This window comes from Loxodonta africana, chromosome 24 (genome assembly GCF_030014295.1).
Source record: "Loxodonta africana isolate mLoxAfr1 chromosome 24, mLoxAfr1.hap2, whole genome shotgun sequence".
Lineage (NCBI taxonomy): Eukaryota > Metazoa > Chordata > Mammalia > Proboscidea > Elephantidae > Loxodonta > Loxodonta africana.
The window spans coordinates 15541739-15556399 of NC_087365.1; the positions used below are offsets into that span (position 1 = coordinate 15541739).

Below are 14661 nucleotides of genomic sequence, written 5' to 3' on the forward strand. Positions count from 1 at the left end.
CTTATAATAGTGGTCTTACACAATATTTGTCCTTTTGCATCTGACTAATTTCACTCAGCATGCCTTCCAGGTTCCTCCATGTTATGAAATGTTTCAATGATTCATCATTGTTCTTTATCGATGTGTAGTATTCCATTATGTGAATATACCATAGTTTATCCATTCATCCATTGATGGACACCTTGGTTGCTTCCATCTTTTTCGTATTGTAAACAGAGCTTCAATAAATATGGGTGTGCATGTATCTGTTCGTGTAAAGGCTCTTATTTCTCTAGGATATATTCCAGGAGTGGGATTTCTGGATCATAAAAAAAAAAATATGGTAGTTCTATTTCTAGCTTTTTAAGGAAACGCCAGATCGATTTCCAAAGTGGTTGTACCATTCTACATTCCCACCAGCAGTGTAGAAGTGTTCCAATCTCTCCACAGTCTCTGCAACATTTATTATTTTGTGTTTTTTGGATTAATGACAGCTTTGTTGGAGTGAGATGGAATCTCATCATAGTTTTAATTCACATTTCTCTAATGGCTAATGATCAAGAGCATTTCCTCATGTATCTGTTAGCTGCCTGAATATCTTCTTTAGTGAAGTGCGTGTTCATATCCTTTGTTTTAATTGGGTTGTTTGTCTTTTTGTGGTTGAGTTTTAACAGAATCATATAGATTTTAGAGATCAGGCGCTGGTCGGAGATGTCATAGCTGAAATTTTTTTCCCAGTCTGTAGGTGGTCTTTTTACTCCTTTGGTGAAGTCTTTAGATGAGCATAGGTGTTTGATTTTTAGGAGCTCCCAGCTACCTGGTTTCTCTTCGTCGTTTTTAGTGATGTTTTGTATTCTGTTTATGCCTTGTATTAGGGCTCCTAACGTTGTCCCTATTTTTTCTTCCATGATCTTTATCGTTTTAGCCTTTATGTTTAGGTCTTTGATCCATTTGGAGTTAGTTTTTGTGCGTGGTGTGAGGTATGGGTCCTGTTTCATTTTTTTGCAAATGGATATCCAGTTATGCCAACACCATTTGTTAAAAAGACTATCTTTCCCCCAGTTATTTGACACTGGGCCTTTGTCAAATATCAGCTGCTCATATGTGGGTGAATTTATATCTGGGTTCTCAATTCTGTTCCATTGGTCTGTGTGCCTATTGTTGTACCAGTACCAGGCTGTTTTGACTACTGTGGCTGTATAATATGTGCTAAAATCAGGTAGAGTGAGGCCTCCCACTTTGTTCTTCTTTTTCAGTAATGCTTTACTTATCCGGGGCTTCTTTCCCTTTCATGTGAAGTTGGTGATTTGTTTCTCCATCACGTTAAAAAATGTCGTTGGATTTTGGATTGGAAGTGCATTGTATATATAGATGGCTTTTGGTAGAATAGACATTTTTACTATGTTAAGTCTTCCTATCCATGAGCAAGGTATGTTTTTCCAGTTACGTAGATCTGTTTCAGTTTCTTGCAGTAATACTTTGTAATTTTCTTTGTATAGGTCTTTTACATCTTTGGTAAGATTTGTTCCTAAGTATTTTATCTTTTTGGGGGCTACTGTGAACGGTATTGATTTGGTGATTTCCTCTTCGATGTTGTTTTTGGTGATATAGAGGAATCCAAGTAATTTTGGTATGTTTATCTTGTAACCTGAAACTCTGCCAAACTCTTATATTAGTTTCAGTAGTTTTCTTGAGGATTCCTTAGGGTTTTCTGTGTATAAGATCATGTCATCTGCAAATAGAGATAATTTTACTTCTTCCTTGCCAATCCGGATACCCTTTATTTCTTTGTCTAGCCTAATTGCTCTGGCTAGGACCTCCAGCACAATGTTGAATAAGAGTGGTGTTAAAGGGCATCCTTGTCTGGTTCCCGTTCTCAAGGGAAATGCTTTCAGGCTCTCTCCATTTAGGATGATGTTGGCTATTGGCTTTGTATAAATGCCCTTTATTATGTTGAAGATCAACTCTAATTTTAAAAAGTCCTTTGTATCACCCAAATAAATAACTTCAAAAATAAGTTTTTTGGAAATTATTTCTGCATGAATTTTTATAAGTAATGTGTGTCTTGGTGGAAAGAGATGCATACCATTTTTGTTGGTTTTCCTCTAGGGTAATTCTTCTTCTGAAATTACTTTTGGATGGAAGTATGCTCTTTCCCCATTAGAAGATGGTAACCTTGGAGAATGACCATGGAGAAGGGGATGAGTTCAGGGGAAGGGATGCCTTCCAGATCATCTCAGGTTTCGGCTGTTAAAGTAACAGCCAAAGAGTTGGAAACAAAGCAGTCCCATAAAGAGAAACGAGGGGGCTTTGTGCTGGTGCATGCAGGTAAGCCCTAGGTGGGTGAGTGGGAAGATGAAAATAATGTTGATTTCTTTTTTTGGTCTTGATGTATACTGAGAATTGATTTTCACATCTAGAGATGCAAACTGTCAAAGCAGAGTTCGAACCAAAGAGATTGGTGAGATCCTCTTCCTGGTGCCCAGCTGGAAGATCTTATAATGGCCACTCTTCCTGTGTCTTCTTCATTTTCCTCATCCATTATTTGCTTTTACCCCTATAAAAAAATAGACATATTTAGTTTGTGTTAAAACCTGACAAAGTAACATTTTAAAGTCTAGTTTATGTTTTTAAAAATAAAAATGGCCACAGAAGGGTATAATTATGTAATCTTAGAGCTGGTTAATCCTCTTAATATTATAAACAAGGACCTTAGGAGCAGAGAGATTAAGTGATTTTAACCACAGAGCTAGTTGGTGGTAGAGCCTCCAGACTGAGAAACCCAGGACCATGAGTTCCAGTCTAGTGCCCATCAGCCTGTCATCTCTCTACTTCAGAGGGCCACAGGACAGGGAGGTTCAACCCCTGTATTCCCCATCATTTGAGTGTTTTTGGATTTTAGAGCAGTGCAGTTCTGCTCAGGTCTCTACACACAAGGCTCTTTTGTTTGGCCATTTTTATTGCCTGGGTTCAGAGTCTGCAGTCCATTACTTCACTTCTGTGAAGGGAGAAGGAATGGCTGGGTCTCCTTTTAACTTTCTTCAGACTATTATACAGGATGGGACCAGGATTAGTTTTGATATTTGGTGAGGATTAGAATTGTTCCTTTTTATAAAACTGATATCCTGCCTGGCCATTAACCTTTGGCTCTATCTAGACATGATGTCCTGGGAAGTCTCGTAGAATCTAATTTAGAAAGATCTAAAAAAAAAAAAAAAAAGGATTCAATTCTTTTTTCTTACAGGTGATTTTATAGAGAAGGAGGTAAATTTATGGAATAACCCATTTAGAAGTAGATTTAGGACTAGAACTCCCGCCTTCACACTCCTAGTCCAGAGTTCTTTCTGCTACACCATGTTGTTGGTGCATCTCCCATAGTACCTAGTGAGTTATCTTATGCAAGTGACCATTTGGAAAATGCACAAAAAATGTCTGCAATTTGTAATAAGCAACAACATAGAGGTTTTAGTTTGTTGGAAGACATTGCTTTCTATGACTACCATGGTGGTACACGACTCTATCCCTCCTCTCTCGGAAACATACTAAAAAACCAAACCTGTTGCCGTTGAGTCAATTCTGACTTGTAGCCACCCTACAGGACAGAGTAGAACTGCCCCATAGGGTTTCCAGGGAATAGCTGGTGGACTTGAACTGCCGACCTTTTGGATAGCCGCTGAGCTGTTAAACGAATGGCTCTCAGGTAAAGTTGCTGCTGGGTGCCATCAGTAGTAGGAAAAGATCTGGGTTATGGTAGTAGAATGTGTAGATTAAAGGTTGACCCCCTCCTAAGTTAGTAGAGGTTCAGATAGAGTGGTTGATTATGTAGAAATATGTATCATGGCATGTTTAAGGGAATGAATTCATTCCTCATCCAACATATGGATTTTAAACCTGTCTTGTTAGCACTAGGATGGACTTGCCCAAACGTCAGTCATTTGAGTTACAGATGCTTGATTTTTCCCTAATCTGTATACTACTTGTGCTGTTTACTTAATATTAAAACAAACAAAAAAACTAAGCATTTTTTTAACTTAAAGATTTAAAGGTGCAATTTGTCACTCAAATGGAATATCAGTATCATTTGCCGTAAAAAGAGTAAGCATATTTCAAAGAAAACAGTGTAATTAAATTTGAACTGGATCCTTCTGCTTGTCCACCTGCCTTTCCTTTGTTAAATAGGGAAGTTAGCAAGTGTTAAGCAGATACTCAAGATATACTGGAGCCAAACAGACTTTTTCCATATTCTAATCAGAGAGATTATATGTTAATGCTATTTAATACTTTCCTCCATATGGTAAGGAGCCCCTGGGTGGTGCAAACTGTTAATATCTTGGCTGCTAACCAAAACGTTGGAGGTTTGAGTCCACCTAGAGGTACCTTGGAAGAAAGGCCTGGCAACCTATTTCTTGAAAAATCAGCCATTGAAAACTGACGCACATGGGATTGTCATGAGCTGGCATTGATGGTCCATGACAGCTTTTTGATTTTTTTTTTTTTTTCTATACAATAAAGTCATCTTTTTGGCAATAGTGTCCTATGCTTTGGGAAACAGTTGTTGAAAAATTGGGGCCTCTGAAATATAAGACTGACCTGGGATCACCTGTTTCTAGGGAGCCATGAAGAGAGGCCGGTTGAATATTGGCTCAGGCTCTGTGAAGGTTCAGCATTCTCTTGAGAAACAGGATTAGCATTTGGCTGTATTATGGGCTCTAGTTGTTGATGTATCTCTTCCGTTATTTTGGCTCCCTGAACCATGGGCCATTCTTTCTCTGCCTCGAGAAAAGGTGGATTAGGCTAATGTTAGAGAGTCTGCAGACTCACAAGAGGAGTCCAGAGACCTCGAGAAGTAGTTCTTAACCTTCCTTAGGGGCTGTAGGGGAATGGGGGAAGACTTAGTGCGCTGTAAAGAGCATGAACTAGAGGACTTGATCATCAAGAGTGTTTAAAGGCTCGTCTTTCTTTCTTGTTTGGACCGTACTCAGATCTTTAACCAAGCAAGTATTAATCCCCTTAGGGAAACAAATCTACTCAGAGTCATTCTTTTGTCAAAGTTTCTGTGGTTAAGAGGCAGGAAAAAACCAAAAATGCATTCTGACTCATAGCAACCCTGTAGGACAGAGTAGAACTGCCCCATAGGGTTTCCAAAGCTGTAAATCTTTACTGGAACCGCCAACCTTTTGGTTAGAAGCCTAGTGCTTAACCAGTGCATCACTAGGGCTTCTTGACAAGAGGCAGGAACCACGGGAATTTCTAATAGGCAGTCATGAATATGATATCACTGAGGTTTCGGAGACATCCTAAGGTACTTTGGTGGTCAAGAGGATTTGAATCATTTAGGTGGGAGGATGGTAGCTGTAGCAGTGGTGGGATGTAAGTAGCACCCCTTAACTTCAAATATTGCTCTGAAGTTACATAGTTTCCCGAAGTTACCGTTAAGAATTCTGGATTCCAAACAGTAATTTCCCAAACGCAGGACTTTCTACAGGTCAACGGTGGGGAAACTTGAAGGGACCTTATTCCTGACACCTAGTAAGAACTCCTGACTTTGGAGAGGGGTTCTCAGAAGGAGGATAGGGGCTGATCTTGGTGAAGTCTCCTTGGTAACATGAGTTATTTATAGGGCCTCTAGCAGGAACATTGGAAACCCTGGTGGTATAGTGGTTAAGAGTTCGGCTGCTAACCAAAAGGTCGGCAGTTCGAATCCACCAGGGGCTCCTTGGAAACCCTATGGGGCAGTTCTACTCTACCCTGTAGGGTCGAATTGGAACTTACTCAACGACAAGGAGTTTGGTTTGGTTTGGTTTAGCAGGAACATAATTCTTGACAAAGGAGATAAGAAATGATATTAAAAAGACTTATGGTTGGAGAAAGATGCAATTAGATTTTTAAAATTCCACACAACTAGAGCAATGGTTTTTTTTGTTTTATGTTTTAGGACAGAACCAGTTTATATGGACTATTCAGATACTATAATCACAGTCTGATTTTTTTTCTCTAAATTTTATTTATTTTGTTGTTGTTGAGAATATACATAGGAAAACACACCAATTCAATGGTTTCTACATGTACAGTTGAATGGCATTGATTACATTCTTCTAGTTGTGCAACCATTCTCACCCCTTTTCTGAGTTGTTCCTCCCTCATTAACATAAACTCACTGCCCCCTAAGGTTCCTATCTAATCTTTCAAGTTGCTGTTGTCACTTTGATCCCATATAGATAGTTCTTAAAAGAGCATAGTGTTCAAGACAGAGCAAGGTCTGATAATTTTAATGATAACTAAAAATTGGATGATTCTTCTACAGGTGCAGGTTATCATTCTGAATCCAAAGCCAAGGAATATAAACATGTATGCAAAAGAGCTTGTCAAAAGGTATGGACAAAATGTATAATCTAAACCTTTCAGTTTGTCAGAAGGTATGAACAAAATGTATGCTCTAAACATTTTAGTTTTTGAGCATAAAGCAACTTTACCTAGAAATGAAAAATTTTAATATTTCGTTTAGAAGAAAATCTTTGGTTTGGATCACGAAATTATGTTGCTCATATTTGAGGGGTCTTTTTTGGGTTTGTTTTGCATTTTTCATTCTCCAAATCATGCTTAGATCTCTCCCCTCCTTCTACAGATTAAAGTCTGTATTTTTGGGATTGTGGGCACATAATCCTATTTCTTTTAAAAATCTTTGCCAAGGCATTGCCTTCATAGAAGGGGTAGAGAAAACAGCTCAAAGGCAGTCAACGTATCTTTCCATGAAGAGGAGAAAAAATAATGAAAAATTAAAATAGGTACTTTTCTTAGATTATCCTGTACTTTTTCCTTCTGTTTTTCATCACGTGGTTTATATCATAGCAGATTCATCATCATTCCTGCGTTTAGCTTTGCCCTTGTTCTCAGTTGTGCTTTTTTCCCTTTTGGTTTTTGAGGTTTTACAAAATCGTTGGATATTAATGTGGGGCAGGAAGGGAATTAGAAGAAATATTGTTGTGTTTATTTTGGTCCTGGCTATGTATTCTTGTAGGCAAACTTTCCATTACTTTTTATGCAAATAGAATGTTAATTCAATATTGTAAATCAGGTAAATATAGGTTTCTCTCTGCTCTTTTTGTTTATCTTTACGTACCATTTAAAAGAAAGATTATGCTTTGAGAGCCAAGCTCTTTCTTATGAATGAAATCCCATAAATATATATATGTAAAATATTTTAGGAATTTATATACATTTTTTATTAAAAATAATAAAGCTAAATGTGAGATGTTCACTAAACTATTTTATAATTTTTACATTTTTTTTTAAAAATTGTGCTTTAGATGAAAGTTTACAGCTCAAGTGAGTTTCTCATACAGAAATTTATACTCACATTGTTATGTGACCCTAGCTGCTATCCCTACAATGTGGCAGCACACTCCTTCTTGCCACCTTCTATTTCCTGTGTCCATTCAACCAGCTCCTGTCCCCCTCTGCCCTCCTCTGCCTTCTCACCTCATCTCCAGACAGGAGCTGCCCACATAGCCTCTTGTGTCTACTCGAGCTCAGAAGCATGCTGCTCACCAGTATCATTTTCTGTCTTATAGTCCAGTCTAACCTTTGTCTGAAGAGTTGGCTTTGAGAATGCTTTTAGTTCTGGGTTAACAGAGAGTCTGGGAGCCGTGTCTTCTGGGGCTACTCCAGTCTCAGACTATTAAGGCTGGTCTTTTTATGTGAATTTGAGTTCTGCACCCTGCTTTTCTCCTGCTCCGTCAGGAACTGTCTGTTGTGTTCCCTGTCAGGGCAGTCATTGATGGTAGCCAGGCACCATCTAGTTCTTGCTGGTCTCAGGCTGATGGAGTCTCTGGCTTATGTGGCCTTGTCTGTCACTTGGGCTCATATTTTCGTTGTGTCTTTGGTGTTCTTCATTTTCTTTTGCTCCAAGTGGGTTGGGACCAATTGAGGTGTCTTAGATGGCCGCTTGCTAGCTTTTAAAACCCCAGCCACAACTTCCGAATGTGGGTTGCAGAACATTTTCTTAATAAACTTTGTTATGTCATTTGACCTAGATGTCCCCTGAAACCATGGTCCCCAGACCACTGCCCCTGCTATTGTGTCCCTCAAAGTGTTCGGTTGTGTTTAGAAAAGTTCTTAGCTTTCAGTTTAGTCCAGTTGTATGACTTCCTCTGTATTGTGTGTCTTCCTTCCCTTCACCTAGGATAATTCTCGTGTACTATCTAGTTAGTGAATTCTCTCTCTTCCTCCCCACCTTGTAACCATCAAAGAATGTTTTCTTCTGTGTTTAAACCTTTTCTTGAGTTCTTATAATAGTGGTTTCATACAATATTTGTCCTTCTGTGACTGACTAATTTTACTCAGTATAATGCCTTCCAGATTGATTCATGTTAAGAGATATTTCATGGATTCATCATTGTTCTTTATTGTTGTGTAGTATTCCATTGTGTGAATATACCATAATTTGTTTACCTGTTCATCCGTTGATGGGCAGCTAGGTTGTTTCCATCTTTTTGCTATTGTGAACAGTGTTACAGTGAATGTGGGTGTGCATATATCTATTCTTGTGACAGCTCTTATTTCTCTAGGATATGTTCCAGGGAGTGGGATTGCTGGATCCTATGGTGCTTCTATTTCTATCTTTTTAAGGAAGCACCAAATCGATTTCCAGAGTGGTTGTACCATTTTACATTCCCACCAGCAGTGTATAAGTGTTCAGTCTCTCTGCAACTTCTCCAACATTTGTTATTTTGTGTTTTTTTGGATTAATGCCAGCCTTGTTGGAGTGAGATGGTGTCTCATTGTAGTTTTGATTTACATTTACCCTAGTGGTGTAGTGGTTAAGAGCTACAGCTGCTAACCAAAAGGCTGGCAGCTTGAATCTACCAGGCGCTCCTCGGAAACCCTACTCTGTTCTATACGGTTGCCTTGAGTCGGAATTGACTCCATGGCAACAGGTTTGGTTTTCTGTTTTTTTTTTTAAATGGATAATAATTATGATTATTTCCTCATGTATCTGTTAGCTGCCTGAATATCTTCTTCAGTGAAGTGCCTGTTCATATCCTTTTCCCATTTTTTAATTGGGTTATTTATCTTTATGTTGTTGAGGTGTTGCTGTATCTTATAGATTTTAGAGATTAGACCCTGATTGGATATGTCATAGCCCAGAATTTTTTCCCATGTCTTTTTACATGTTTGGTGAAGTCTTCTGATGAGCATAAGTGTCAGATTCTCAAGAGCTCCCAGTTATGTAGTTTCTTTTCTGGTGTTTGTGCATTGTTAGTTATGTTTTATATTCTGTTTATGCTATTTATGTATTAGGGGTCCTAGTGTTGTCCCTATTTTATCTTCCTTGATCTTTATCGTTTTAAATTTTATATTTAGGTTTTTGATTCACTTTGAGTTACTTTTTGTGCATGGTGTGAGGTATGGGTCTTGTTTCATTTTTTTGCACATGGATATCCAGTTATGCCAGCACCATTTGTTAAGGAGACTGTCTTTTCCCCATTTAAAGGACTTTGGGCCTTTGTTGAACATCAGCAGCTCGTAGGTGGATGAATTTACGTCTGGATTCTCAATTCTGTTCCTTTGGCCTATCTATCTGTTTTGATCTTGGCCCCTTCTTCTTTTTGGATGTGTACATTTATTGCTATAAGTTGACCTCTGAGCACTGCTTTTGCTGTGTCACAAAGGCTCTGGTAGGATGTGTTTTCATTCTTATTTGATTCTGTGAATTTATTTGTTCTGTCCTTAATTTCTTCTATATCTCAGTAGCTTTTGAGCAAGGTGTTGTTCAGTTTTCACATCCTTGATTTTTTTCCCTTGCTTTTTCTGCTGCTGATTCCTACTTTTATGGCTCTATGGTCAGAAAAGATGCTTTGTAATACTTCGATGTTTTGGATTCTGTTAAGATTTTCTTTGTGGTCTGATAAGTGGTCTATTCTGGAGAATGGTCCATGTCCATTGGAAAAGAATGTGTACTTGGCTGCTGTTGGGTGGAGTGTTCTGTATATGAGATCAAGGTGGTTGATTGTGCCATTCAGATCTTCCATCTTTATTGAGCTTCTTTCTGAATGTTCCGTCCTTCACCGAAACTGGTGTATTGAATTCTCCTCTTATTATTGTGGAGGTGTCTATGTCTCTGTTCATTGTGTTAGAGTTTGTTTTATATATTTTGAAGCCCTGTCATTGGGTGTGTAAATATTTATCATGGATATGTCCTCCTGGTGTATTGACCCTTTAATCATTATATAGTGTTCTTCCTTATTCTTTGAGGTAGATTTTGTTTTAAAGTCTATTTCGTCAGCAATTAGTATTGCCACTCCTGCTCTTTTTTGATTGTTGTTTGCTTGGTATATTTTTTTTTCCATCCTTTGAGTTTTAATTTGTTTGTGTCTTTAAATCTAAGGTATATCTCTTGTAGGCAGTATATAGACGGATTGCGTTTTTTTATCCATTCTGCCACGCTTTTTGTATGGGTGCATTTAGTCCATTTATATTCAGCGTAATTATTGATAGGTATGAGTTTAGTGGTGTCATTTTGATGTCCTTTTTTTTGTGTGTCGTTGACAGTTTCTTTGTTCTACTTAATTTTCTGTGCTGAGTCGTTTTTATGTATTTTTCTTTTTCATTGTTGTTGAGTGTGTATTTGCTGAGTCTGTGTTTTTCTTGTTTTTTATTTTGATGTGTAGGATTGTTAGTTTTTTTTGCGGTTACCTTAATATTTACCCCTATTTTTCTAAGTTTAAACCAATCTTCGTTTCTTTATATTGCCTTGATTTCCTCTCCATATGAAAGATCTGTGACTGCATTATTTAGTCCATTTTTTGTTTTGTCTGATGCTACTGATTTTCTAACTGGAGGGCTCCCTTTAGCATTTCTTGTAATTATGGTTTGGTTTTTACGAATTCCCCAAATGTCTGTTTATCTGGAAATGCCCTAATTTTGCCATCATATTTGAGAGACAGTTTTGCTGGATATGTAATTCTTGGCTGGCAGTTGTTTTTCCTTCAAGGCTTTATATATGTCATCCGAATGCCTTCTTGCCTGCACGGTTTCTGCTGAGTAGTCAGAGCTTAGTCTTACTGACTGTCCTTTGTAGATGGCTTTTCGTTTATCCCTAGCCCCTCTTAAAATTCTCTATCTTTGGTTTTGGCAAGTTCAATTATATTATGTCTTGGTGCCTTTCTTTTGGGATCTATCTTACGTGGGGTTCAGTGAGCTTCTTGGATAGATATCGTCACATCTTTCACGATATGAGGGAAGTTTTCTGCCAACAAATCTTCAACAATTCTGTCTGTGTTTTCTGTTATCCCCTCCTGTTCTGGTACTCCAATCCCTTGTAGGTTATTTCTCTTGATAGAGCCCCATGTAATTCTTAGGGTTTATTCATTTTTTAAAATTTTTTATCTGATTTTTTCTCAAATAAGTTGGCATCAAGTGCTTTATCTTCAGTCTCACTAATTCAGACTTCCATTGCCTCAGTTCTGCTCCTTTGACTTTCTATTGGGTTATCTAATTGTGAAATTTTATTGTTAATCTTCTGAATATCTGTTTGCTGTCTCTCTGTGGATTCTTGCAGTCTGGTAAATTTGTCTTTATGCTCTTGTATAACTTTCTTACGTTCCTCTGTTGCTTTGTCTGTGTGTTCCTTGGCTTGTTCTGCATTTTGCCCAATCTCCTTCTGGATCTCTTGAAGAGCTCTGTGTATTAATCTTTTCAGTTCTACCACTGGTAACTCCAAGAAGTTATCTTCCTTCAGAAGGTTTCTTGATTCTTTGTTGTGCATATGTGCTGAAACCATCATGGTCTACCTCTTTATTTGATTTGATATTGACTGTTATCTCCTAGCCATTTATAAGTTACTATTTTATGTTCCCTTACTGTGTCCTAGCTTCTTGTTTTGTATTGATGTGCCCATATAGGCTGATCATGTGAGCTAGTTTGATTATTGGTGCCTTTGAAGCTCTCATGTCCTGTCACCAGGTGGTTAGAGGTGTTACTAGGTATATGAGTCCGTTTACTTTTCTTGTGTGAATTCAGCTCAGGTGTCCAGGTCATCAGTCACTGAGTGTGTGGTATGGGCTCTCACCTACAGTTCTAGTTGGGCAGGGGTGGTTGGAGTAGGCACAGGTATGTGGCTGCAGTAGGGAGTTATGTGGTGAGCAAGGCAGGATTTAATGGCCACCCCTGTGTGTCTGGGTAGAAGGTGTGTCCCTGTTCTCTCGAATGCATAGGTGGGTGGGTTTTGCAGCCGGGTTATGGGTACCCAGTGCTGTTTGCTGTAAGGGCTGGGAGTCACCACTTATTCTTGGACCCCTGTTGTGGACGACTTGGTGAAGTGGATGGAGCCGTCATGCCTCAGGCCCCTTATGAGGGTAGCTGAAGACCCTGCTTAATGGGCAGGGCAGTCTCAAATGTCACGAATGTGCTACTCCTCCTTATAGGTGATGCAATTGAAAATAGACTTCTCGTATATAGCCTATTGTGCTATGTTAATGCTGCTAAAATGGTTCCACACAGATCTGTGCAGGGGTGAAAGTCATTCAGAGTCCATGGACCCATTATGCCTGTACCTAGGCAAAGAGGCTGTGCCTGCCCTGAGCTCCTGTCTTAGGAGAGCTGGCAGATTATTTTTTCCTGTTTGTTAATTTGTTCCCTCTCCAAAGCCTGGAGAATGGCTCAAAGCGTGTGATGGGTCCTACTTCTCGCCCAGGGGGTGCAGGAGTCACTGAGCTGGACCAGACCTGAAGCAGAGCAGGGAGGGAACATATAAATGGGAAAGAGGTACTTCCCAAAGGGGAGAGGGGTTGATCCATGTGGTAGGTTAGATGCTTTTACTTATATTTTGCTGATTGAGCGCTGCTTCTCGCTGGTTCTGGACGCTTGAGCAGGGTCTCTGCTGTCTGGCCTCTCTTGATGTGGAAAACGCGTCCTGAGTCCTGCTGCTTGCCTCACCCTGCATGTGCCAATCCAGCCTGTGGGGTGCTGGTGCCAGCCAGGTCAGTTCTGGCAACTCCTTGCTGCTTCTGAACCATCTCTCTCTCCTCCTGCCACTCAGTCTGATTCCTCTACTTTGTCTTCGATGTTCAGGGCTCCTAGATTGTCATATATAATCGATTCACTTGTTTTTTCGGGTCTGTATTGTCAGAGGGACCACAGGAAGCATTTGACTACTCTGCCATCTTGGCCCTGCTCCCAATTTTTATATTTTTAAAGATGTGAAATCTTTTCAGAAACAAATTTTAATTTTATAGTAGTTTAGTCCTAGAAACATATATTTGGGCTGTGTAATCTGCCTCCTCAGTTTATACAATGAATGAGTTTTTTTTTTTTTTTAAATGTTTAATGAGGAATACAATTCTTAGTATTTGAAGTTTCTCTTTGTTTACTAAATTGGAGTTTTAGTAATTTATTTAGAAATGAGTTTCCCTTTCATCTTAATTTTTGCCAAGCTTTAGACCTTTACTCTTTGTAGTTTATATTGGAAAAGAAAATGATTTGTTTTTCTCAATATGAAACATAGCATAGCATATGCTTCCATCTCAGGGTTCTGATATGGTTTTTATAGGTAGGCGTAGGAAGAACAGTAACAGTGGCGAGAGATATTATTAGCTTAGATAGTTAGTCATCTATATAACATAAGACTTGTCAGGATACTTAAACCAAACTGAATTCATATAAATTCTGTGGCTATTTTGAATTCTTCTGTGATGAATGAAGCCCTTTGACTTACCATATTTCTCGCATCTTGCATTGAGTGGCCAGATTTTATTCATTGTCTTGATTTGAATAGCATTAAGTAAGCTATATCATAAATTAACCTGAATATAAACACTTGATGGTTTTAAATCTAAGTAGTTTATGTCTTGAAGTATGGAATGGAACTAGTGATCATTTTTTATTAACTATAAATGTCTCCTGCACCCCTTTAAGCCTTTGGAAAGTTTAGGGGTATGTTTGTGAAGCTGTGGTTTTACAGTGAATAATCTCTCCCCTTGGTTTCATAGGCAATTGAAAAGCTACAGGCCGGTGCTCTTGCCACAGATGCAGTGACTGCAGCTCTTGTGGAACTTGAGGTATTTCTTTTCTCTGTCTATGTTTTATTTAAAATATTTGTGAGTTAGAACTCCTTGTTCTTAAGTGACATGAAAGTTGAATTAGACAACCATAAATTATATGACCAGTGTTACCCAACACTGTTAACAGAGTTATAAAGAAGCCAGTGTGTAAGGTTGTTTTCACTGGGGACTTTTACGATTAATGTAAAAGTCAGTCAGATTCTTTTCTCCCCCCACCTTTTTTTGAGATTCATGAATTCAAAAGTTAATAGTGATTGGATTCTTAAATTTCTTTAGTATTTTCAGGTGGAAAATTCCTGAAGTTAACTTCTCTAAAAGTAATATATGTTATGTTGTTAAAAAAAAAAAAAAAAAAGAAAAGAAAGAAAAAGAGATTTCAACTCTTGTTAGGTGCCGTCAAATAGGTTTTAACTCATAGTGACCCTGTGTACAGCACAACGAAACACTGCCCGATCCTGCGCCATCCTCACAACCATTGTATGTTTGATCCTGTTACCACAGCCACTGTGTCAATCCATCTTGTTGAGGGTCTTCCTCTTTTCACCAACCCTCTACTTTACCAAGCACGATGTCTTTCTCCAGGGATTGGTCCCTCCTGATAACATGTCCAAAGTATGTGAGA

General features: G+C 38.6%; 1 protein-coding gene across 4 annotated transcripts in view; it reads left to right on the top strand.

The window, feature by feature from the left end:
* The window catches only part of TASP1 (taspase 1), a 351413-nt gene that overhangs the window by 21461 nt on the left and 315291 nt on the right, over window positions 1-14661 (top strand). For 2 of the 4 annotated variants that reach the window (XR_002786162.2, XM_003411457.4), the window contains exons 2-4: window positions 2089-2307; window positions 6284-6351; window positions 13968-14036. Coding sequence is in view for 1 of the 4 variants with exons in the window: in XM_003411457.4 (XP_003411505.1) it covers window positions 2163-2307; window positions 6284-6351; window positions 13968-14036 (282 nt within the window). In the remaining 3 variants the exon portion in view is untranslated. Of the gene's footprint in view, window positions 1-2088; window positions 2308-6283; window positions 6352-13967; window positions 14037-14661 lie in introns of those variants that run through there. The other 2 variants (XM_064275771.1, XM_064275770.1) reach the window with 2 other exon arrangements.